This window comes from Cervus elaphus, chromosome 8, assembly GCF_910594005.1.
Source record: "Cervus elaphus chromosome 8, mCerEla1.1, whole genome shotgun sequence".
In the NCBI taxonomy this organism is placed as follows: domain Eukaryota; kingdom Metazoa; phylum Chordata; class Mammalia; order Artiodactyla; family Cervidae; genus Cervus; species Cervus elaphus.
Window position 1 is genome coordinate 43,723,006 of NC_057822.1, and position 27,471 is coordinate 43,750,476.

The following is a 27,471-nucleotide window of genomic DNA, read 5'->3' on the forward strand; positions in this document are numbered from 1 at the left end:
CATATTACCCAGCCATCCCACTCCTAGGTATATGCCTGAGGAAACCAAAATTGAAAAAGACACATGTAACTCAATGTTCTATTTACATTGAATTGCATGTACATTTACATTGTTACTATTTACATTGTTACAATAGTAATGTTACAATGGTAATGTAATTGTAATACACTGTAATAGTAATAGTAATTGTAATAGTAATATAAATGTTACAATAGTAATTTACATTGTTACTATATACAATAGCTAGAACATGGAAGCAACTTAGATGTCCATTGACAGATGAATGGATAAAGAAGCTGTGGTACATATATAGACAATTGAATATTACTCAACCATAAAAATGAATGCAGTCAGTTGCCACCTCAATGTCTAATGAGGTGGACAAACCTAGAGCCTATTATACAGAGTGATGTAAGTCAGAAAGAGAAATATAAATACTGTATACTGCTGCATATATATGGAATCTAAAAAGATGGTACTGATGAATTTATTAGCAGGGCAGCAATGGAGAAATAGACATAGAGAACAGACCTATGGATGGGGGGAAGGGGATGAGGGAGAGAGTGAGATATAGGGAGAGAGCGAGATATAGGGAGAGAGTAACATAGAAACTTACAAACCATATGTAAAATAAATAGCCAATAGGAATTTGTTGTATGACTCAGGGAACTCAAACAGGGGCTCTGTGACAATCTAGAGGGGTGGGATGGGGAGAGATATGGGAGGGAGGTTCCAGAGAGAGGGGACATGGGTGTACCTATGGCTGATTCTTATTGATGTTTGACAGAAAACAACAAAATTCTGTAAAGCAATTATCCTTCAGTTAAAAAATAAAGTGGCAAATAAATAAATAAATAAAAGCTGAACATTTTAATTTCCCAACTGAATGGAGTAAAAGTAAAATGAGGGCCCAACTGTTGCTACCACAGTAAAATAATGCATTTTTCATAAACCTTTAAGAAAGCTCATTTCACAAGTGATTCAAGTCAACAGAGGTTTGTTGGTTGGTTGATAAAATATCACTATGACCATTTGGAGCCTTAGCTCAAAGTGAAACATTTTCTAGTTACTATAGTCTTAGCACAATTACCCTATGCTTATCTTATAGCCCGGTCTACTGATCTACACCTCTGGAATTTCCCAAAACCAATGCATTCTTAAGATATCATATATTTAGATAGTTGATAATGCTGTTAGCCTTATTTTGGTATCTCCAGCAGGAACTTTAAAGTGGCTTTGCAAAAAATCTGTAGCTCTTCTATCTCACCCTCAGCCTCAGCCCATATACACACACTCACATCCTCCCAGCTGCTCGCCCTCCTTTCTCAGACGGCTGGCTTAGAAATTGCCTTAGTCTTTTGCTCAAGACGTCTGAACTTGGCTTTGCATTACCAGGCTCTCAATTCCTCTCTGAGTATCACTGGGACGCCAAAAGTCAGTGCTCTCATGCAGGGCGCTACTTGGCACTTCAATCCGCATTGGAGGCTTACCACTATTCTAGAGAGAGAGAGTGAAAGTCGCTCAGTTGTGCCCAACTCTTTGTGACCCCATGGACTGTCAGAGGTCCTCTGACAGGTTCCTCAATCCATAGAATTCTCCAGGCCAGAATACTGGAGAGGGTAGCCGTTTCCTTCTCCAGGGGATCTTCTCAACACAGGGATCAGACCCAGGGCTCTAGCATTGTGGGCGGATTCTTTATTGCCTGAGCCACCAGGGAAGCCCCACCCACTATTCTAACCGTGCATCAAAACTTTTTGTGGATTCTCTAAGAAAGTATTCCATCCTCAGAAGCCTGTTCCTAAGGTAATGTTCTGTATGGCAGAAGGGGAAGCTAGGCTTTGCTCCTGGTGCGTGGATGGAGAGGGTGGAGGAGACAGAAGGTGTCAGGAGTCTCCCCTCTCCTGGAGGCAGTGCTCCGTTTAATGTCTGTCCACCTTCAAAGTCGATGTTTGAACTATAGCTTGATCATGCTATTCGGTGTTTATGGTATTTAATGATGCATCATTTGGCAACATGTATCATTTCCCCTGTAGTCTCTACAAATGTTTACAGCCCCCGCATGCAGCTGTTGTGTTCAGTGCTGGAAATGCACAGACATGGTACTTGGTACTGGAGGTCTCGCTCAGTCGTGTCCAACTCTTTGTGACCCCATGGAAGGTAGCCTACCAGGCTCCGCCGTCCATGGGATTTTCCAGGCAAGAGTACTGGAGTGGGTTGCCATCTCCTTCTCCAGGTGATCTTCCCAACCCAGGGATCAAATCCGGGTCTCCTGCATTGCAGAGAGACGCTTTACCGTCTGAGCCACTCCCCTAATTTATGATTTTCATGGGATCATGGTCTTTGCCAGACCCTCTGGCTCTTCTTTCTCAGCTTTCAAAGAACCCATTCCCTCTACCAGGTCCTTCAGTATTGGTTCCCATGAATTGCATTGTAGTCTTTCTCTACATACTCTCCCTTGGGCAACTGAATTCACACCTGGAGTTAAAAATACCACTTTAAGCAGATGACTTCCAATTTTGTATTTTTATATTAGACCCTTACAATCACAGGCTTCTATTTCTTTCTTTCTTTCTTTCTTTTTGCTATGCTGAATGGCTTGTGGGAAACTTAGTTTCCCTATCAGGGATAGAACCCAGCCCCTAAGCAGTCAGAACACGGAGTCCTAACCACTGGGTCACCAGGGAGGTCCCCACAGGCTTGTCTTTCTGTTATAATTGCTTTTTAGATATCCCCACTTGGTGGTCTCACAGATAGCTTATACTCATTATGTTCCCCACAATCTGTTCCTCCCTCACTTTGTTTCCTGTGCCAGTAAATGGTACTATACTTCTCTCACCCACTGGATTTCAGTTTCTCTTTCACAGGTCAAATCCAGTCAGCTACAACCTCCCTTGACTGTATCACCCTCTTGCTTTTTAGATTTGCTCCAACATTCCTCATCCATTGCCACTGCTCTGGTTGACACTTCCTACTTATCATCCAGAATCTAGAGCATGCCATACTGACTACCACCAATTTAACTCTACATAAAGCCTTCCAAGCAATTTTTTCTAAAATTTAAATCCTGCCATATCTCTTCCCTACTAACAACCATCCAATGCCTTCCTTTTGCTTATCAGTCAAATCTAATCCTTAGGATGTTTCCAAATAATTTTCCAATCTGGTTGCTGTCTACCCTTCCAGGTTAATCTCCAGCAATTGTTGTTTTAGTCACTAAGCTGTGTCTGACTCTTGTGACCCCATGAACTGTAGCCCCCCCAGGCTCCTCTGTCCACGGGATCTCCCAGGTAAGAATACTGGAGTGGGTTGCCATTTCCTTCTCCGGGGGATCTTTGCAACCCAGGGATCAAACCTGTCTCCTGAATTAGCAAGTGGATTCTTTACCAATGAGCTACCTGGGAAGCCCCAACCTCTAGTAATAGTCACCACAAAGCCAACATTCTAGCTTCCCTGAGCAATTTACCTGCTTTTACATTTAGTAAACCTGCTTCCCTCCTCCTCTGTTGAGTTCCTTTGTCTGGAATGTCCTTCCCCTCTTGCTCACGTAGAGAAAGCCCACTTCATGATTCTTGAAACCCTGTGCATGTCCCTTTCTCCCAAACAGTCCCTAGATTCCCCAGACAACCAAGGCATTTTTTCCTAGTGGTCCTAGAGGTCCTCAGGGGACCCTGATATAATAATACTTGCCACACTGTATTATTTATTTGTTTCTCCCTCTAGACTGTATGCCTTGAAGGCAGGTATCAATGTCTTATTTACTTCTGAATCCCAGTCCCAGCATCTAGCATTCAATAAATATTTGTTGAACAAATGAAAAACTGATGCTTGGGTGAAAAAATTGAAAATGAGATAAATTTACTAAATCTTATTCTTAAAATGTAAAAGTAATTCAAGACAGCCCACTTGTGATTCCCTCTGTATATCTTACAGAGATCCATGATGCCAGGCACTGGCTATGGGGAAGGAGCCTGTTTTGAACCAGATCCAAGATACTTATGACCTTAAGGCTTTTTTCTTGAACTGGGAAGAAACACAGCAGGATGTTACTTGGAAAAAGATTCTTTTCAACCTGCTTTCTTTCATTTGCAATTTTTCATAATCTTAATTACTTTGAGATCATCCAGTTCCCCCCCCCCCAAAAAAAACTAATTATTGAAATAAAATAAATTAAAGATGAGAAAACTAAAAATAAATGTAGAGACTATTAATGAAGATCAAAGTGGGCCATGTATATAACAAATCTCACTGCCTTATTTGGGGGGCAGGTTAATAAAGATGTTAATTGTAACTCCCAAGAGCTTTTGCCACACTCCAGAAGTGTGACAGAGATGAGTCTGATGGTGGTTCAGACTCCGTGAACATCGTGGATTCGTTAGTTGCAGTGAGGGGTGGAGGGGTTGCCTGCTGGGGTCCCAGGGCAGGGGTTCCACTCACATTACACTCCAGAAACATGTTGCCAAGCTCACAGATTCTAAAAGCAAATCTGGGTTAAAGGACATAATCATTTGAAAATGAACATGGAAAAATGTTATTGGCTAATGCCAGCCTAGGGCATTGCTTTATTACCAAATTATATTTGCCCTTGGAAATCATATTTGCTTATGGAATTACCTATGAGCACCAACTTGGAGTCCAACAGATTGGATATTCTGGGTCACCCTGGCCAGGTAACCCTGGGCAAAGCTCATACCTCCCCAAGCCTCAGCTCTCTCATCTATAAAGTAGAAATGATAAAACTGCCCCTATCCAATAGGGCTGTAGTCAAGCCAAGTAGAATTATGTATATAAAGTGCCTTGTAGCTTGGTTGCTCAGTCATGTCCAACTCTTTGCGACCCTATGGACTGCAGCACACCAGGCTTCCCTGTTCTTCACCATTTCCCAGAGCTTGCTCAAACGCATGTCCATCGAGTCAGTGATGCCATCCAACCATCACATCCTCTGTTGTCCCCTTCTCCTCCTGCCTTCAGTCTTTCCCAGCATCAGGGTCTTTTCCAAGGAGTTAGCTCTTCACATCAGGTGGCCAAAGTATTGGAGCTTCAGCTTCAGCATCAGTCCTTCCAATGAACATTCAGGGTTGATTTCCTTTAGGATGGACTGGTTGTATCTCCTTGCAGTTCAAGGGACTCTGAAGTCTTCTCCAACACCACTGTTCAAAAGCATCAATTCTTCAATGGTCAGCCTTCTTTATGGTCCAACTCTCACATCCATACATGACTACTGGAAAAACCATAGCTTTCACTAGACAGACCTTTGTTGGCAAAGTGATGTCTCTGCTTTTTAATATGCTGTCTAGATTTGTCATAGCTTTTCTTCCAAGGAGCAAGTGCCTTTTAATTTCATGGCTGCAGTCACCATCTGCAGTGATTTTGGAGCCCAAGAAAATAAAGTCTGTCACTGTTTCCATTGTTTCCCCATCTATATGACATGAAGTGATGGAAACAGATGCTGTGACTTTTGTTTTTTGAATGTTGAATTTTAAGCCAGCTTTTTCACTCTCCTCTTTCACTTTCATCAAGAGGCTCTTTAGTTCCTCTTCACTTTCTTCCATAAGGGTGGTGTCATCTACATATCTAAGGTTATTGATATTTCTCCCAGTGATCTTGATTCCAGCTTGTGCTTCATCCAGCCTGGCATTTCGCATGATGTACTCAGTATAAAGTTAAATAAGCAGGGTGACAACATACAGCCTTGATGCACTCCTTTCCCAGTTTGGAACCAGTCTGTTGTTCCATGCCCGGTTCTGATTGCTGCTTCTTGACCTGCATACAGGTTTCTCAGGAGGAATGAAAAGGCTAAGCCAAAGTAGAAACAATGCCCAGCTATGGATGTGTCTTGTGGTGAAAGCAAAGTCCGACGTGGTAAAAGAACAATACTACACAGGAACCTGAAATGTTCGGTCTACGTATCAGGGTAAATTGGAAGTGGTAAAACAGGAGACGGCAAGAGTGAACATCGACATTTTAGGAATCAGTGAACTAAAATGGATGGGAATTGGCCAATTTAATTCAGATGACCATTCTATCTACTACTATGGGCAAGAATCCTGTAGAAGAAATGGAGTAGCCCTCATGGTCAACAAAAGAGTCCAAAATGCAGTAGTTGGGTGTAATCTCAAAAATGACAGAATGATCTTGGGTCTTTTCCAAGGCAAACCATTCAGTATTACAGTAAAGTGCCTAACTCATACTAACTTATGTTGTCTGCTGGGGTCCATTCTGGTCAGAGAAGCACAGTTTCACACCTGAGTAAAGAGAAGCTCTCTCTCAGGTGCACACAGAGGCATTCCCTAGGTTGTGAAATGGGTCAGTCCACTGCCAAACCTTGTTCTCCTTCTGCTAACCATGTTAGCAGATAAACAACAGTTATTTTACCCAGCAAAAGGTGAATAGTAACTTACATGTACTTTCTTGATAAAGCAGGCAGAACAAGGATGATTAGTTCAGAGGATACAGTTGGAACTGGAACCCAGGTTTCCTCACTTCTGGTTATTGATTTCATTTAACGGATATCTATTTACTCTTATGTGACAGTTACATGGGCAAGTGTAAGATACTAGAGACACTGGAAGTGGTCAGGTTTGCATTGCAGAAACCTTTAGTGCTCTTTCCACTGTATCAAGATTTAGGTGAAACCAACAACGACAACACGATTACCGTCTGTGATGTAGCAGTCCTTACTGGACACCCACCATGAAGATAATAAAGGTCTCCAGGGGGAGAGCCCTGTGGCCACAGCATGGGCTGGTGTCTCACGGTGGTTCAAGGTGAGGAGAAAAGAGCCTTCACCAGAAGGGACAGCCTTATGTGCTCAGACTGACTCAGGTAGGTGTTGGAAAATGGCAGGTCAACTCTTAGAGTGTGTAAATTCAGGCAGTGTTTAAGCCCAAGCAAGCAAAAATCAAATCAGTTCTGGCCTAGGAGGTGTGTCTGACATCTAGAAGGAAGTCAAGGGTTTTAAGGGAGCTAAACAGAAAGAAGGGGCTTCCTAGGTGACGTGAGTGGTACAGAACCCGCCTGCCAATGCAGGAGACATAAGAGATGTGAGTCCCATCCCTGGTCTGGGAAGATCCCCTGGAGGAGGACATGGCAACCCACTCCAGTACTCTTGCCTGGAGAATCCCAAGGACAAAAGAGCCTGGCCGGCTACAGTCCACAGGATCGCAAAGAGTCGGACACGACTGAGCAACTGGGAACCCGTGCAAACAGAAAACCGGCACAGCGTCGTCTCTCACGTACCCGTCACTGAGTCCAAACCCCGGCGGGTCACGGAGCAGCTCAATGAACTTCCACACTGTGTTAAAAAAAAAAAAAAGGATGGGAACTACCTTTTGTTGGGCACTGCCTAAAAGTTAGACATTGTGGATGTTAACTAAACTTATGGTGCTAATCATTTTGCAATATATATATATCAAATCATTGTTGGCTGCACAATGAGACAGGGACATAACATAGTCACTAGAAGGAGAACAAGGTTTGGCTTTGGATGGACCCATTTCCCAGCCTAGGAAATGCTTCTGGATGGACCTGGGAGAAAGCTTCTCTTTCCTCAGGTGTAAAACTGTGCTGTTCGGACCAGCATGGACCCCAGCAGACAGTACGCTATGCCATGCTGTGCTTCGCCTCTCTGTCTCTTCGCGACCTCATGGGCTGTAGCCTGCCAGGCTCCTCTGTCCATGGGGATTCTCCAGGCAAGAATACTGGAGTGGGTTGCCATGCCCTCCTCCAGGGGATCTTCCCAACCCAGGGGGAACATATCTTAAATCATAGGATCTTTCTCATTTTTACAGATTAGGGAACTGGAAAAGAATAACTTCCTCAAGCACCCCCAGAGGATGCCAGATGGAGCGTGGACCTACCACTCCTGGAATTGATGCCGATAATTAAAATCTCTTATCAGTATCCTTCCCCTTAGTTCAGCCCACTGAGGAACTCCCTTGTCTGACAGTTCATTGAATCGAGTGGATGCTGATGTTCACGGCAAACACACAAAGACATACTCAGACCCCTTTGAGCCCAAAGCATGGTAGCTCTTGGTCACCGCAACACGGACAAAGATCATTTTAAACTCTTAATCATCCTCTGTCCTGTAGTGGTGTTGCACGAAGTGAAACGCTTATGCTGGATTTCAGGTCAAAAGCAAACATTCCCAGGGTGGGGCTAGATTGCTGTGTTTTAATGCTGTCTGATGCCAGTATTCCGTCCATGTTATTTCTTGCTTCCACCTGGTGGTCAAAAACTGAAAAAGCAGACGTACTGAAAATAACTAGGTGTCAGCAGGATCCATTTGCTTATCGTTTATAGGACATCTGAATCTGGGTCCCTGCAGGGCTTTTAGAACTGCTTTCCTGCCTTTTGATTTCTACTAAGTTCTTCCAGTGGAAAGTCTTTCCATGTGGGGCGTTCTTTCCTGGGGCTGAAAGAACCAGGATAATCCCGGATGCTTCCCTGCAGCTGAGCTCATGTCACAAATCAGGCATGATTTTCAGCAGATATTTCTTTAAAAGTTTGAAGGCCTCTGTGGATTCTATTCCCTTCTCAACAGGAACAGTCATCAAAGAGACAGAAATAAAATGCTTTGCACGCACATCAGGAACTAATTGCCAATTTGGCAAATGCATTGACTAATGTCATGCACTGTTATTTCTAAATCCTCTCCTGTCCTTGACCCCCAGTATCTAGATGTAAACTTGGAACCATTAGTGGAGAAGGATAAAGTCTTCTGGTGCCTCAAATGGAATTGAGAGGGATTTAAACTAGGCGCTTTTGAGCGTGGTGAAATGAACCCAGCAGTACATTAATGCTAGGATTTGAGCTCACACAGCGTGAGTGCTTTCAAAAACCATGTTTAAGGAAGCAAACAGAGCCACGACAGACCCTTTCAGGGGAGCAAAAGGAGTTGGATGAAACAATCAATGACACATTAAAAAACCACAACTGGGCTGCAATCATGTGGGCAGAAAAAAAGTTTTTCTTTATCACAGGATCTTTGCATCTAACGAGATGGTGACTGGACAAGGTCCAGAGGCGTAAGGCCTCCGTTTACTTTACCTAAGAAATGTCTAAATATTTAGTTGATTCTCTTAAAAGCCTTATGTGAGCCTCTAGCAAACTGGTCTTTAAGGTATGATCTTATTGGCTCTATACTGCCATTGGCAGAGCTTTTTAAAGGGAATTTCGAAAAGTCAGAAGACATTACCCCTGAAAGTACAAATGTTAACTTTTTTCTTCCGCTCAAAATTAACTCTTTTTAATGTCCTCCAAATATTTAGTTTAGGACCAATACTTTGCCAGTCAATACTTTCTCTTAATTATTCCTGAAAGGTCCATCGTTCCTTGCTGTCGTCATGCAGTTGCTAAGTCGTGTCCGACACTTCTGCAACTCCATGGACTATAGCCTGCCAGGCTCTGTCCGTGGGATTCTTGAGGTGATAGTATAGGAGGGTGTTGCTGTTTCCTTCTCCAGGGATCTTCCCGGCCCAGGGATCTCTACCCCTTACGTACATTTTATTCTTACCAGGTCCAGTTGGGCCCAAAGTATTTGAGACTAAAAAGGAGAGGGTCATTTTCTTGGGAGCGGGAGGGGAAGCTAAGAGGCCTGAGAAAGCTCTGTAAGAATGCCTATAGGGGTCCACCCTTTAAATTCACACTACTGTTGCATTGGCAGACTTCAGTCAAGACCAATACCCAGTTTGCGCTAAGCTTCTGGGATCCTCTGTGTCAAAAACCCAGTGCGTCCCAGACATGGCATCAGTTGGGGCTTTAAGCGTTTTCAGACTTTCTCCAGCATGCCTTCTTTATCACTGCTTCCTGTGGACTCTCTCTAAGGGTCACGGAACTTCTCCCCTCCCCCCGTGCAGGAGGCCAGCACAGACCCCTGTTCCCGCCAGTTTGATTAATGTGTCTTGGCTGATTGTGTGCAAGATGGCAGGCCTTTAGCAAGTGTGACCAGTTTATTGTTCAGCCAATCACAGGCGCCTCAGTTAGCATGTGAAAAGGGGGTGTGTTGCCGGGGAGGGCGAGTGTTCTGGCGGCTGAGTCAAAGGAGGAGCGTTTTGGGGGGTCACGGAGCAACACCCACTTCTTTGAGGGGATGTTACTATGCTCTACTAAACCTGTAAACCTCTTACTCAAAGCACTTTTTTTTCTCCTCCCTCTTTTTTCAAGGAGATCTTTTTTTCCCATGGTGCAAGCAAGGCAAGACTGGCTACTCCGCAGATGGAGTTCACGTCCCAGGGTTTTTAATATTTCACTTTTATATTTCTGTTAGAGAATGATCCTGCTGAGAGTCTGGGAATCCGTGCTCGTCAGAACCCCCTCACTGACACTTGGATATATTGCTCTGAAAGCTATCCCAGGAGAAAAGATTAAACAAAAAAAGCCTACTTTTCAAAGCCTACTTCTCAATCTGCCCACATCAAAATAAGACAACTGGCCCTTTGAAGTGGAAGACACAGAGTTCTCAGCCAGCTTGCTTAAAATGGGGGGTGGGGGTGGGGGAGAGAAGGAAGGAAAGAAAGAAGGAAAGAAAGACTAGGGTATAAAATTATATGCCTCTCTTTCCTTGGCCAGATTTAACCTGGCAAGGGAGTCTGAGTTGATGGTGAGAAAACTGACAGCCCTGCTCATCAGCACCCCAAGAAAAGAGGGGACTGGTCAGAGAAACCTGTCCAGCTGGGTCAACACCAGGTGTTTTTTAAAAAACCTGTATAAACAGAAACTGTGTTGTTTGTACATAGTCCAGACAAGGTCTGGAAACGGCAGAGTGGACACAAATGGACACTGGATGGTTCTCTAGGCCCTGAGCTCTCCAGCTCCCTCAGCGTGATTGTACTGCTGAATTCAAAGTTTGGGGGGCCATGGAATGAAAAGGAAAGGGATGGAAATCTCATCAAGAATGGTGTTAAGAGTTCTCTGTGATCTGGCTCCCATCCCCTATTCTGGTCCCTTAATCACTGGAGCTCAAGTGCCTGCAGGTAGCAGCAATGGCTTGTGAATAGGCATAGGTGGGGGATGGCTTGAAGGGACTTCTTAATTCACAGAGGGGATGTTCCTGGAACACATATGTGGGTGGTTGCTTTAAAACATACTCCTTATGATTGACCTATCAATAGCACTGACCCCACGCTCAGGATATGCTGGACTTCTAAGATTTACAAGCTCAAGTTTACACATCTTGGCTGTGACTAACGTTACAATTTGCTTCCCTCCATAAGCCTAGCCGGGCCCATGGTCTATACACTGTCCAAGCCCATGGAAGTGGGGTTTGCAAATGAGCACCCTCTCATAAGGTGAGCTGGTGAAAGACTGCAGTTGAGTGATTACAAACCCAACCTCTTAGAGATACAGGAATGTGCCGAATTCGTCTATGCAGGCCCAACATAAAACACAATGCCTGGCGGATAGTAGGTGCTCAAAAATTTTTGACTTATTTGAATTAAATTGAATCCTTACTAGAAAAACAATGCAGAGTATGAACCCTATTGATGCTGGGCCTGGAGAATTCTCTTCATAAATAAAAAATTGCATATTACTTTGAAATGACAACAAAATGAAAAATGCAACATATTTCTCGCTGGTTTATTGGAACCCAGTTATCTTATTTAGTACAGAATCTGGCAGGAAAGCATTTTGGACAAGTTCCTTTCATTATTGTTCTCACCAAGGATCACTGTTTATTGCTGGAATCAACCTGAAACCTAAATACTTCAAGTTTGAAGGAATAGCATATGCTCACCGTGACAGCTTTGTCTTGAGATCATTCCAATTATTTTCTACAACCCATATGTGACCCTAAACTTCTGCCTGCACCTACGTTAGGAAGCTGAGGGGTCCCATTTTCACCTGGAGAGCAGAGTAGGTAGGGAGGGGGTACAGGCAGGGTGGAAAAAGATGCGACCCAGGTTCTCCTAGAAACTGAAGCACCTGGAGATAGGCTCTGTTGTCAGCTGGACCATCATCTCTCTGAAAGCCTGGTCTCTTTTCTCTCTGTCTCAGACCAAATGGAAAAGGCATTATTCCAAGCCCTGAGGTGAGAGAGTGACATTTTTCTCAAGTGCTAATTATAAATGGCAAACTATTTGTAAATGACCCAAACCCCATCTAGCAATGCATATAGATCATTCACAAAGCAACTGAAATGATTTTAGAGTTGGTCTTTAGCTGCTGTAGGTGTTCCATAACCCTAGTCAGTTCGAGATGACTGAACCCTATGTACAGCTGTTTGAGTGAAAGTATTAGATGCTGGAGGAAAAAAGAAAATTCCTAGCCTCCTATGTCTTTTGTTTTCCACTTTAATTGCTTTTAAAATTTTCCTACAATTTCTTACTCTCATAAAAGTCCCTCCAGGATAACCTCATACCAAAGTTAGCAATGACAACAATTTGGGGAAATTCCATTTTTAGTCATGGGACAATGGAAGGATATCAAGACTGGGAAAGCAAACCCGGGCCACATTCTCCTAATCGTGTACATATCTGAAAGTGAAAGTGAAAGTCGCTCAGTCGTGTCCGGTTTTTTGCGACCCCATGGACTATACCGTTCATGAAATTCTCCAGGCCAGAATACTGGAGTGGGTAGTCTTTACCTTCTCCAGGGGATCTTCCCAACCCAGGGATCAAACCCAGGTCTCCGGCATGGTACATATCTACCTCCCCTTTAATCCTGCCTGTAAGGGTCCAGCTCTGGTATGGCCATGATGTGGTCCTTCATCCTATAGCTCACTGCTTGCCTCCTCTCTTTTGTTTCAATGTCCTTGAAGTGACAACTGGGTAATCTGACCTCTCTGGCATGTCCTTGGGACCATTTCTCAAAAACATCCTCCTTGGAATATTTGCAACACTTCCAAATCCACCCCTAGGAGCCAGTCTTGGAGGACCAAATATGTGACAGAAAATGACAAAGTGTTAGGTCTAGAGACAGTGAATGAATTCTTGTATAATCTAGAGACATCTTACCTGGCCTGTCCTAGGCCCAGGGAACCTCTACTTCCCCTCTAGCTTTCTTTTTATACTTTATGAAGTACAATAATCTAGCAAATAGACTCAATGATAGTCATCGGGCTCAAAAATGAGACCCTCTTTTGAGTTTTCCACTCAAACCACTGGGTGTTTGGAAATGGATGTGGAGTCCACAGTAATAGTCATTCCCAGTTGTTATTCGCTTGTTACTTGTGTTTTACAGAGTTGGAAAACTGATCTAACCTCAACTACTATTTCAATGTTTTCCTCATAAAAAGATTAGTCAGGGAATATAACAGTCTAAAAAAATCTGTCTACACTGTTAACAATTAAAGGAAAATACCTCGTTCGTGTGGCCAGCGCTCTCACACTGGTAACTCACAGAGCTTTTGGAAGCTTAAATCAAGATTACCTGGGTTGTAGTTAGGTAGCTTGGAAACTCCAGGCCAGGTATCCTCTGTGGGGACTCCCAGCACCTATATAAAGACAAAGAAAGATGCGGGGAGAGATGGAGTGGATGGAGCAGGTGTGGAGACGTGGAGGACATATGGGGGAAGAACAGGGAAAAGCTGGATGTATGTCACATTGTGCCAGCTGATGTGGGCAAGAAAGAAATTTTAGGGTTGCCAACATTTGTAGTTTCACAGGCAAAATTGCAGTATATTTCTATGGTCCTGTGTGTCAACTTGACTGGACTAAAGGATGACCAAGACAGTCGATAAAACATTATTTCTGAGTGTGACTGTGAGAGTGTTTCTGGAAGAGATTAGTATTTGAATCAGTAGACAGACTAAAGAGAACTGCCCTCACCAATTTGGGTGGCATCATCCAATTGGTAGAGGGCCTGAATAGAATGAGTGGAGGAAGCACAATTTTTTTGTCTCTGTTTTTGAGCTGGGACATCCATCTTCTCTTGCCTTTGGAGCTCCTAGTTCTTTGGTCTTCAGATTATGGGATTTATACCAGTGGCCCCCTTAAACTGACTTATACCACCAGCTTTCCTGGTTTCCCAGCTTGCAGAGGACATATCTCAGCCTCCATGAAATCACATGAGCTGATTCCCATGATAAATCACTATACACACACACATATATATATATATGTATATAAAATTTATTATGTATATAAAATAATATGTATATAATATACATATTATATATGTATATAATATTATATACACATGAGCCAATTCCCATAATATTTTATATACATATATATATATGTGTATAGTGATTTATCATGGGAATTGGCTCATGTGTATACACACACACACACACACACACACACACACACACACACACCCCTCTATATCTCCCATTGGTTCTGTTTCTGTGGAGAACCCTAATACAGATCATATAACCTTACTTAAAGTCATATTCTTATCCCTGAATATCTACAGGCATACCTCAGAGATATTTTGGGTTTAATTCCAGACCACGGCAATAAAGCTAATATTGTAATAATGTGAGTCACACAAATTTTTTGGTTTCTCAGGATATATAGAAGTTATGTTTACACTATACTATGGTCTATTAAGTGTGTAACAGAGCAATGTGCATACCTTCATTTAAAAACTAATGTACACACCTTAATTTAAAAAATGCTAACCAAAAAAAAAAATGCTTCCTTGCTAAAAAATTGCTACCCATCATCTGACAAGCAGCATTGCTGCAAACCTTCAATTTGTTTTAAAAAAGCAATGTCTGCAAAGAGCAATAAAGTAAAGCACAGTAAAACGAAGTATGTCTACTGCATGTAGTGCGTGATCACCATACACTGGGATGCTATCTTTGGATTTGGAAATAATAGAAAGACGTTGAGTGGCAAAGTGTCCCTTGGCCTTACATCAGATAACTCTCTGTATATATATATATGTATCTCAACAGGGAGACACTTGGCAGTTTAAATTATGCCTCAGCATGGGCATTCAGCTGTTCACCAATGTGCTCAAATTAAAAGGGATTCAGATTACTGACCTTTAGGCAGTGGAATGTTGGCTACAAATGATCCTAAACCTAACTCTAGTGTTTTCTACTGAATTCATCTTATCTGTTTCTCTTCTCTGTGGCCCAGCAGTTTGGAATACAGTATTTGGTTTTTAACTGGTGGATCATAATAGTAACAACATTTGCTTGAAAAAGGGCTCACTTGTGCTTTGAATTACTAAACTGAAGCTTTGCTTTTTAATTGCTATGAAAAGAAAAATCTTTTGGAATTTAAAGTCAAAATACTTCAGATTTTAAACGATTCTGTTACTCTGAGTTCCCTTATAGACAAAACCTTACCATTCTTTTAAGATAATCATAAATGCTCAATGTCAGTTGGGAGCTAGAATAATATTGTTTTTGTGAAACACTAATAAAACATGAGTAGCTTTCATACACCACTACGATATAGCTCTTCTGGGAAGCATCCCTCGATACAAGTCTTTTTATTAGCATCTGTCATAGAAGAAGCCTAGGGAATCCATTTGTAAAATGCTGTAGACAAATCCTGGCCCAATTGTTACGGCAGGAAGTCAGCTGCCCAACAGTGACTGATTTCCTACTCTGGGTGATCTTACCAACCTCGGGAACGAACCTGTGTCTCTTGTGTCTCTTGCACTGGCAGTAGATTCTTTATCATTGCACCACCTGGGAAGCCTCGACTGATAAAAACTGATGAGGAATCTGGAAGCCTCTTAATATCTACCAGTTAGCTGACTAGGACTCTGGCTGAGAAGTATACTTTGTAGTGCCTGTTAAACTTGTCCTCAAACAAAAGACACCAAAGTGTCATTTTCCCTCATACAATTAAAAAAAAAAAAAAAAATTAAGCCACCTAGTAGAAGCTTCTTTCTTTGATCCATTCCCTAAACAAATTGAAAAGCTGCTGAGAGGATTATGAGCTTTTCCTATCAGCCACCCTGAGCCAGAGGGAACACTGAGAATCCTGGAATCCATTTTGAAAAACCAACTGGACTAATTCTTCTTTTGTGGGAGAGGGCCAAAGGATGGGGGGTTAATTCTTCTTTGCTAAACTGCCATCTTATGTATTTGCACAGATGTGTGTGTAAACAAGTGGGCAGAATGACTCAAAAATACCCCTACATCTTCTGTTGGCTGGAAAGAAAATGACATGAAGGCAAAGATAATGAAAAGAATGCAATAAAGGAAATAAATAATGACCACATCCATATTTTTCTCTAAGGCGAAAGTTACCAGAATTGTTGGTTACTTTGTATTATTGTGTAATTAAAGCCAACAATGGACACCAACAATTTTAGAATATTGTGCTAAAAGCTTTAAGCTTTGAGATTTTAAAAGTTTAAACAAAAATTCAATATCCTTTATTTGGAAATTTGATGCTCAGTTTTTATTTGAAAATTATTGAGTTCATTTTCACTTGAGAAAATTACTAAATCTCCGCTTCACTGACTGGGAAACCGAAAACCAAAAATAGTTGATTTACCCACTCCCTGAAGGCTCTTAAAAGGCAGTTAGTGAGTGCTCTGTTTGAAACCACCATGGGCTGCAGAGGCTGTTTTCCGCCTTTGTTGAAATGGAAACTGAAGGCATTTTGATTAATGGCTTTAAAGTCTGCATAGTTTATTTTATTTTGATTTTAGAGCTACATCTGGTATTATTTGCTAAAAATATTTATTGAAAGAATTAGATTTCTAAAAAATTGATCAAAAATTGATGACAGCCATTCAGGTGTAAACATACACACACACCTAAGGGTATTTCAGAAAGAAGATAAAATAAAGATTCAGGACTTCTCAAGAATGAGATCTCAGAATAAATGTAAAGAAAAGTTGTGATTAGAGGTTGGGAGAGATCCACTAGTCCCTACATCAACTATCACAGAGCCTGAAGCAGCTTTCCTTTTTTGTCTATGTATACTATTTTTAGTAAAACACAATTCAGGAGCCATTTGTAGTGTTTGAATTTCCAAGCTACTTGGGATGTAATAGTATAATAGACAACACACTGATGAATATGTTTCTTCCTTGTTCTCAGACCATGAAACTATAGATGTGGTAACAAAACTGGGGTCTCTTCCTGCTTGGACAGAAGAAGGGGGGGAAATGAGATGTAATGAATCTGACCTCCTGGTGCCCAGTAAAGAGAGCTAAGCAATATGGAACTATCTCCTGATCAGCACAGTCTGAAGCTCAACAATGAGCTGCTGCGAAGTCGCTTCAGTCGTGTCCGACTCTGTGCGACCTCATAGTCTCTAAGCTTGAGAAATGACTTCAGAAATGGAGGAGGGGGAGACTTAATAAACAGAGAAGAATGTTATAATTAAAAATGATAGGAGCTACAATATTCTCATAACACTTTGTTCAAAGAGGTCACAATTTCAGGAGTCAGAAAACCAAATACACCGGAAGACACTAAAGACCCAAGAAGTTAGGTTGTGAGACTTGCTTTACCTCCTAACCTGAAGTTAGAGCTGAGTTCTGAATTCTTGACTCTAACATCATGCCAGTGTTATTTCTAATGTGTTTACTAGTTTTAAATTGGTAATGAGTTGTCATAAATGTCAAAATAAAGTCCTTCTGATTTACTGCAGTGTGATAAGCATAATGTTAGACATGAACATGGCTTCCTGGGTAAGACCTGTGGGACCCATGTGTTAAGATGTGCTTGTTTTGGTTGCATCACTCATGTTTGGGTATTTTATGTCCAGATACAAGCCCAAACTTCTCACTTACTGAGTTATTAATACCTAAAACAACCTTCAGATGGCCAGGGACAGTCACCAAGACCAGTCCTGGAAACCTGAACCAATGCCTAGAAAACCATCAGATTCTGGGAAGTGTCGTAACTCGTTCTTTCTGCTCTATGCTCTAAGGGCTGCACTAAATGCAAAGAACTATAAAATGATTGCCTTAAGAACACAGTTCATTTAAAAACAGGAAATCATGCTTAAAAAAACCAATTTATATACAACTTTTCAAATATCCTAATGGTATACCTTATCTCACTGTTATAATTGCTATTTACTATCTAGTTAAACATACATCTTTTGCACCTACACATAGTTCATGTTTGTTTTGCACGTATTTACTTATGTACCACCCATCACCCCACCTAGACTGGACAACAGTTGAAAGCACAGATGATGCATTTTTCCTATTCTTTCCACTTTTCCAATGTCTTGTAACATCTTATAAGATAATGAGTACCCAATGATATTGCTTCCTGATTAAATGAATGCGAAAAACTTCTTAAGTGTGTAAAAGATCACTGCAGGGTCAGATCTAGGCAGTGTTAATTGTGCTTCCTCTAATGTGGACAAGAAACTAACAGAGATAATAGAACAATTAGGTTAAATATTAGGAAATGCCTGTCAACAGTTTGGTTGGTCTTTGAAACATCGCTACAAAAATAATTTCTCCGAGAGAGAAAGACAGCCAACATTTGTTGAGCACTTACGTCTCATGGTGCTTGATATTCATGTGGTCTTTTAAAATTCTCACAGCAAGGTTATAAAATCATTATCACTAGCCCCATGTAACAAAAGAGGAAACTGAAGCTCAGAGGGACTATGTAACTTGCACACGTTCATGTAGCTGAAAAATGGCTAGAATTCAAATGTTCAACTTGAAAGCTGTTATTTACATTAGGCTACCTCCAGCTTAGATGATGTTATGGGATCCAATGATACTTTTGGAAGGTAGCATTTATCGGTCTTGCAGGGAAATTTTCAGAAAGAAAAATCTTCTGGCTTGAAATGGCTTTTAGTTTGTGAATGTTTCCCAATTTGTCCTGTGTTCCTCCGCTATATCCTCCATGTTTCCAAAAGAAAGCTTAATGGCAGTGATTAGTCTCTGTAAAATATCTGAATTTCACGAAGGACATTTTATTTTAGCATTCACAAACCACTGTGTTTTCTGGGTCATGAATCTGTAGCACTAGCCTGGTTTGCACAGAATATCTTCATAAATATGAGTCATTGGCCCTCCAGACACTAGCAGCTAACTCTTACCTTTTCCTAAAAGTTTCCTGAGGATTATCCTCACCTTCATTTGGTAAAATTCAACTTAAAAAAATGATATAAGCGTTTTTCACATGAGCTTTAACAAATATTTATTTACTTATTTTTATTTATTTGGCTGTGCCAGGTCTCAGGCGCAGCACAATGGATCTTTTGTTGTGACATGTGAGATCTAATTCCCTCAACAGGGATCAAACCTGGGCTCCCTGCATTGGAAGCACAGGGTCTTAGCCACTGGACCACCAGAGAAATCCCCAGCTTCTTAAAATTTTTAATAGATCAAGGACTCCACAGTGGAAACATAATTCAAAAATGAAATTTTATATTATTCCTGCAAGGCAAAATGTTTAGTGACATTAAATCAAAATCATGAAGAGTTCGAGGAAGTACGTTTCCTCATCTGCACACAAAAATCCCGCTTTGCATTATTTCCCAAGATACCTGATTGGGAGGCTGTTAGCAAGAATGCTCTAGATGCTTGCTTTAAACAAGCAAACTTGAAAGGAAGCAGAATCCAGGATACAAGGAATACCCTCCCCACCCCAGTTTAAAGTATTTGATACATGCTACAATACGGATGGACCTTGAAAACATTATGCTAAGTGAAACAAGCCAGACACAAAGGACAAATACTGTATGATTCCACTTACATGAAAACCTAGAACGGGCAATTTCATACAGACAGAATGTAGATGAGAGGTTACCAGTGGCTAGGGGCAGGAAAATAGGGGGCTGGTTGAATGGATACAGAGCTGCTGTTGGGGAGGATGAAAAGTTTTGGAAATGGATGTGGTGACGTTTGCACAGCAAGGTGAATGTATTTAATGGTATGAACTGTACTTTTAAAAGTGGTTAGAATGGTAAATTTTATGCTATATATATATTTAACCACAATTTAAAAATCATCAGAAAAAGAGAGCCATATGTAAATGACTATCGCTGTTGTTGTTGAGTCGCTAAGTCGTGTCCAACTCTTTTGTGACCCCATGGACTGTAGCCTGCCAGGATCTTCTATCCTTGGGATTTCCCAGACAAGAATACTAGAGTGGGTTGCCGTTGTCTTCTCCAGGGGATCTTCCTGACCCAGGGATCAAACTGTCATCTCCTGCATTGGCAAGTGAACTCTTTACCACTGAACCACCAGGGAAACCCAAAACTATAAGCTACAAGGGACATAAAAATGAAGTACATAATGTGCAACTGCATGCGTGTGCATGCTAAGTTGCTTCAGTCACGTCTGACTCTTTGCAACCCTATCTATGGATTATAGTCCGCCAGGCTCCTCTGTCCATGGGATTCTCCAGGCAAGAACACATACTGGAGTGGGTTGCCACGTCAGCCTTCAGGGGCTCTTCCCAACCCAGGGATCGAATCCAGGTTTCCTGCATTGCAGGCAGATTCTTTACCACTGAGCCACCAGGGAAGCCCCAATGGTGCAACTGAGGGAGGGATAAATAATGAATAAAGAAGTGGAAACTCACATACATAAGCATCCTGTCACCTTAGAAATCTAGATTTGGAGGAGCAGCATAAGTAGTATATTTCTCTCACACTAACATGGAAAGCTAACATTTTGTTTTATCAGGGCTCTGTGAAAATTTAGTGTTTCATCTTCAGTTGACAAAGATCCATGGCCAAATATGTGGTAGAATTAGACCTGGGGGTTGCAGGGAAGGGATGTGTTTAATTAGTAATGGCAGAAATTGTCCTGGGATGTTGAGGTAATAGTCATCGGGAGCAGGAGGATTCAAGGGCATCCATTGGACCAAAGGGGTGGGTTCCTGACCACACATTCCCCAGGTGCTTGAGCCCCTGGCAAACACCACAGTTTCCACAACCTCAAAATATGGCTTAATCTCTCAAAGCAGATGGACTGCTTCATTTGTTTCTAATGCAAATTTGGTTCAAAGTTTTATATGCATATATTCTTTTTTCCTAAGAGGAATTCTTCTCTTACCTCCCAGATCTTCTCCAGCTGTTCAAGGATGTTGGAAACCCCAGGAAACAAGGGTTGACCCTGGAACATTTCAATAAAGATGCAGCCTGCACCCCTAACAAAGGAAATAAGAGTCAACCCAATACTTTCAAGGAAACCATACATGCAAAACTGAACTACTAGCATTTCTTCTCTTAAGAAATATTTTGAAGATAATTAAATATGGGCCATGCAATATGAAAAGTCTTGGCAGAAAAAGTCCCTATGTTAAACATAGATAAGAACAGCTGGCAGCTTTTTGCTAAAATGGAATGCATTGGGCATTTAGGATCACAGTACAGATAGCAAACATTTTAGTTCATTCAAGCTCATTAACTATTTTATGAGAGACGGAGAAAGTACCGAATCTCCAAACTGAATACCTTCTTTCACTGAATCTAAGGAGCTATCATTCTAAGAAGCATCATTATTGTATGTACTTTTAAGAAACCAAAAAAAAAAACCAAAAAACAAAAAACCAAAAAACCCACAAGTTAAACTATGACACAATCAGAATGTTTCTTTTATACTCACTGAAAGGGCTGTTACAAATTTAATCAGACAGATTATTTCATCAACTATCATACTTGTACAATGAAAAATGTTAAATGAAAGAAATTGATTTAGGTACTCGTCAAGCTTTCTCACATTCAGCATTTGACTCAGACTGTTTAATGTCTGTGTTTATTCATGATATTGTCCTTTGATGGTATTGTCCAGGAGTTCGATGATATAGCATTTCTTAAAATAATCCTTATTTCTTAAAATAAAAGAACTAAGAGTTATTGGTGCTGGGCTCCTAGGCTGACCTTGCAATTACAAGTCATATTTTTGACTCCAGCTTAAAAAATATTGCTAAACATGTCTGATTCATTTATTCTCCGCAACCATTTGGTTCCTAAGAGTTAAAAAATAAATAAAGATATAAAGCTCTCCTGTCTTCAAAGTCACTGACTCCCATTCAGCAAGTTTTGATGCTGACATGTTTGATGTCCACACACATACAAGGATAACTGTAGTCACAACTGCAGCATGGTTGATGGCTATCCTAAGATGTTACTGACTGAAATGCATCCTGATTTAAACAGAGAATGCACATTTTAAAGGACTTCCCAGGTGGCGCTAGTGGTAAAGAACCCATCTGCCAATGAAGGAGACACAGAAGTCATGGATTTGATCCCTGGGTTGGCAAGATCCCCTGGAGAGGGCATGGCAACCCATTCCAGTACTCTTGCCTAGAGAATCCCATGGACAGAGGAGCCTGGCAGACTACAGTCCATAGGGTTGCAAAGAGTCAGACATGACTGAAATGACTTAGCACTCAGGCACGTGCATCTTAAATTGTCTTTCCTGCTTAGTCAAACTGGAGGGTAATTCCTAAGGAACAGTAAGAAGTAAGATTTTGCTAGTAACACACGTTTTTAACTCTCACAAACCTTTTTTGAGAATGCTTCAAGGGGCTGCCCTTGTGGCTCAGCTGGTAAAGAATCTGCCTGCAATGCAGGAGACCTGGGTTCGATCCCTGGGTTGGGAAGATTCCCTGGAGAAGAGAAAGGCTACCCACGCCAGTATTCTGGTCTGGAGAATTCCATGAACTGTATAGTCCGTGGGGTCACAAAGATCGGACAGGACTGAGTGACTTTCACTTCACTTCAAATAACTGATTACAGAGATTATCCCCATGGTCTAATACTTCCTGATTTTTGACTCCAAATCTCTTTTACTGTAACACATAATTTTGCAAACTCCCTTAATCATCTTGATGTTTTGCTGTAGCATGATAAAGAAGAAAATTTAAGTAAAACATTTTAGTATAGATCATCATATTCAGTTCAGTTGCTCAGTCATGTCCAACTCTTTGCAACCCCATGGACTGCAGCACGCCAGGCTTCCCTGTCCATCACCAACTCCCGGAGTCAACTCAAACTCATGTTCACTGAGTCAGTCATGCCATCCAACCATCTCATCCTCTGTCGTCCCCTTCTCCTCCCGCCTTCAATCTTTCCCAGCATCAGGGTCTTTTCTAGTGAGTCAGATCTTCACATCAGGTGGTCAAAGTATTGGAGTTTCAGCTTCAGCATCAGTCCTTCCAACGAATATTCAGGATTAATTATCATCATATTATTAAAGGTTTATTATGAAATTAATTTTAAATGGTTTTATTATTATTCATATTAATGTAGTAAAGAATCTGCCTGCAATGCAAGACACCCAGGTTCCATCTCTGGCTTGGGAAGATTCCCTAAAGAAGGGAATAGCTACCCACTCCAGTACTCTTGCCTGGAGAATTCCACAGACAGAGAACCCTGGTGAACTATAGTCCATGGGGTCTCAAAGAGTTGGACACAACTGAGTGACTAATACTTTTTCATGATAAATTTTCACTTTTCCATCTGACTGTAGATACATGGTATTTAATTTATCTTGTGTAGGAGAAAGAAGATTTCCTGATAAACAAGCTTAAGAATAATTTTTATGTTGTGTCTAGTTTGGGGAGAGAATATATATTTTTAAAAATATATAAATTTAACTATATCTTACCATTTCAAGAGACAATTTTCATGATTTAATATTTGGTTTGCATGTAAAATAATCTGTTAACTTAGTCTTAGAATTTTGTGTACATATAAATAAGAGGTATCAGACTGAGTTTTGCAGGTTTTTATTCTTCCCCTCAAACAATAGGTTGTCTTTATCCCCAGTTGCTAAAAAAGTAATTGGATAAAATGTCCACTGTATGTGTTTTACTGATTTCTCATGTACAAGAGACATCTTGATGTGTGAAAGAAGCATTTTGGGAGTTCCCTGGTGGTCCAGTGGCTAAGACTCCACACTTCTGTTGCCAGGGCCTGGGTTCAATCCCTGGTAATGGAAATAGGGTCCTGCAAGCTGTTTTACGAGGCCAAAGAAAGAAAACAGAATTTTGATGAGATGAATATCTCTTAAAAATCTGGTGAATAGTATCTTGAGGTGAATTTTTAGAATTCAGTTCAGTTCAGTTCAGTTGCTTAGTCATGTCTGATTCTTTGCGACCCCATGAACTGTAGCACGCCAGGCCTCCCTGTTCATCACCAACTCCCAGAGTTTAACCAGATTCATGTCCATCGAGTCAGTGACGCCATCCAACCATCTCATCCTCTGTCATCCCCTTCTCCTTCCGCCCTCAATCTTTCTCAGCATCAGGGTCTTTTCAAATGAGTCAGCTCTTTGCATGAGGTGGCCAAAGTATTGGAGTTTCAGCTTCAACATCAGTCCTTCCAATGAACACCCAGGACGGATCTCCTTTAGGATGGACTTGTTGGATCTCCTTACAGTCCAAGGGACTCTCAAGATCTTCTCCAACACCACAGTTCAAAAGCATCAATTCTTCGGTGCTCCACTTTCTTTATAGTCCAACTCTCACATCCATACATGACCACTGGAAAAACCATAGCCTTGATCAGACGGAACTTTGTTGGCAAAGTAATCTCTCTGCTTTTTAATATGCTGTCTAGGTTGGTCATAACTTTCCTTCCAAGGAGTAAGCATCTTTTAATTTCGTGACTGCAGTCACCAGCCCAGAAAAATAAAGTCTGACACTGTTTCCACTGTTTCCCCATCTATTTCCCATGAAGTGAGAAATAAATCTCAAAAAAATCTGGTCCCATGGAACCAGATGCCATGATCTTAGTTTTCTGAATGTTGAGCTTTAAGCCAACATTTTCACTCTCCTCTTTCACTTTCATCAAGAGGCTCTTTAGTTCTTCTTCACTTTTTGCCATAAGGGTGGTGTCATCTGCATATCAGGGCACTGATATTTCTTCCAGCAATCTTGATTCCAGCTTGTGCTTCTTCCAGCCCAGCATTTCTCATGATGTACTCAGCATATAAGTTAATAAGCAGGGTGACAATATACAGCCTTGACATACTCCTTTTCCTACTTGGAACCAGTCTGTTGTTCCATGTCCAGTTCTAACTGTTGCTTCCTGACCTGCATACAGGTTTCTCAAGAGGCAGGTCAGGTGGTCTGGTATTCCCATCTCTTTCAGAATTTTCCACAGTTTGTTGTGATCCACACAGTCAAAGGCTTTGGCATAGTCAATAAAGCAGAAATAGATGTTTTTCTGGAACTCTCTTGCTTTCTCGATCATCCAACAGATGTTGGCAATTTGATCTCTGGTTCCTCTGCCTTTTCTAAAACCAGCTTGAACATCTGGAAGTTCATGGTTCACGTATTGCTGAAGCCTAGCTTGGAGAATTTTGAGCATTACTTTATTACTGTGTGAGATGAGTGCAACTGTGTGGTAGTTTGAGCATTCTTTGGGTTTGCCTTTCTTTGGGATTGGAATGAAAACTGACCTTTTCCAGTCCTGTGGCCACTGCTGAGTTTTCCAAATTTGCTGACATATTGAGTGCAGCACTTTCACAGCATCATCTTTCAGGATTTGAAATAGCTCAGCTGGAATTCCATCACCTCCACTAGCTTTGTTCGTAGTGCTACTTCCTAAGTGCTAAGTGCTACTTGACTTCACATTCCAGGATGTCTGGCTCTAGGTGAGTGATCACACCATCCTGCTTATCTGGGTTGCGAAGTTCTTTTTTGTATAGTTCTTCTGTGTATTCTTGCCACCTCTTCTTAATATCTTCTGCTTCTGTTAGGTTCCAATCATTTCTGTCCTTTATTGAGCCCATCTTTGCATGAAATGCTTGGTATCTCTAATTTTCTTGATGAGATCTCTAGTCTTTCTTATTCTATTGTTTTCCTCTATTTCTTTATTATCATTTTAAGACTCTTTACTGGCTTGTTTTTAAATATTCATATTCTTTTTACTTCTTGTCTTTAAAGCAACAGATACAAAAGGTGTAAATTAAACAACACATGGAGAATAATGAAAGTAATAGCAAACTGTCAAATGTTTTAAAAACATCCTGGTTGCTAGCAATGTCAGCTGTGAGACAACCCAGCTGTAACACTGAGATGGTGAATACCATCAAACGGTCTCCATCCACTTCCTTCATGCTTTCTCTGTGCATTCTTGAAAGGTCTCAAACCATTTCAATTTGAAGTGAAAAAGAAAAACCACACACATATATATATTTATGTATCTGTGGGTATAAAATACAAGTGATTATTTATTAACTGACACAAAATAGAAATTAAAATATACAGGCTTTTGAAGATTTGAACCAACCTTCCATGCAGTACCACAACACCTCCAGAAACCCCAGGAGCTCACAAATCACCAGAAGGGTTGAGGGTGTTCTAAATGAGATTCAAACCATAGTCATTGCTGGTTTACCGAGACTTCCTCCCCTCAAAGGGCTTTCATGGCTAAGAAAGAGCCTGTTGCCTTCTCATATCCTTTTACAACGGTGGCTGTGAAGAACCAAAAAGGAAGTCCTTTTCATTATACAATTTCTTAGTTTCCTTTATTTCTCACCACTAGGACAGTGGGCACAATTATGTAAAATGTACTGGAGAAAGCTGGACTTTGAGACTATTGTGCAAGTACTACAAAATAACACGAGATGTTTGCATAAAAGACTAAAATGCTAATATTGGTTGAAATTCCATTTATATCTGCATTTGTGTGGTTGGTGCCATATAGGCATTTTCTTGAGTCTTTCTTTTTAAGGTTCACTTAGGGGCAGGTTAAACCTTCCTCACCTACCAATCTGGAGTCTAAGGTTTTTTATAAGGGCTTCCCTGGGGGCTCAATTGGTGAAGAATCTGCCTACAATGAGGAGACCCAGGTTTGATCCCTGGGTGGGGAAGATCCCTTGTAGAAGGGAATGGCTACCCACTCCAGGATTCTTGCCTGGAGAATACCGTGGACAGAGGAGCCTGGCAGGCTAATAAAATATGTGTGTGCATGTGTGTGTGTGTATGTGTGTGTGCATGTGCAACGCACTTAACACTTAGAATACTTACAAGACAAACAAAATTCCTAAATCAATTGTATTTCAGAAGCTGGACTATTTGTATCATAAATATCAGTGCATTGGAAAGAAAATAAGTCTGTGCACCTTAAGTTTGAAGAAGGAAAGATTTTTTTCAGGTCAGTACTGTTCTTTAAAAAATGTACAACTCACTTTCTTATTTTTTTCATTTATTCCTCAGAACTGTTTTTTTTTTTTTTTAATTTGCTTTGTGAACAAGTTGTGTGACTTTCATAGTTTTTATTTGTTTCTTAAGCAAGTTGTGTGGCTATCACCTATTTTGTCCACCCCAGACTAGTCTTAAAGCAAACATTTTAAGTATTCTGAACATTCATGTCCAGATAGGGAGCCAGCTCCTATTTCCTTTTATTCCTCTGTTTTGTTCTTAAATCTTCATTCCTGTGGCTCTTCTTACCCTACATATCTTTAGGCTTCTCAGAGGATTTCTGCTGTGTGGAGATACCCTTGGGGCAGCCCATGTAGATGAAGGGAAACTTCACACGTGGGGGAAAAAAGCCCTGGTGACATCAAACAGTGAATCCTTCCAGAAGGGAGAGATGCACTGGGTCATTTTATTGCTCCAACTGTGGTTCTTCAGTCAAGTTAGAAGAAACAGCTAACATGTTTTCTGCTTTT

At 41.1% G+C, this 27,471-nt stretch overlaps 1 protein-coding gene across 1 annotated transcript in view; it reads right to left on the reverse strand.

The window, feature by feature from the left end:
• The window catches only part of CDK15 (cyclin dependent kinase 15), an 87,423-nt gene that overhangs the window by 25,803 nt on the left and 34,149 nt on the right, over positions 1 to 27,471 (reverse strand). Inside the window, exons 9-10 of the mRNA XM_043910630.1 lie at positions 20,899 to 20,992; positions 13,369 to 13,432 (exon numbers count right to left, since the gene is read on the reverse strand). Coding sequence (XP_043766565.1) covers positions 13,369 to 13,432; positions 20,899 to 20,992 — 158 coding nt within the window. The remainder of the gene's footprint in view (positions 1 to 13,368; positions 13,433 to 20,898; positions 20,993 to 27,471) is intronic.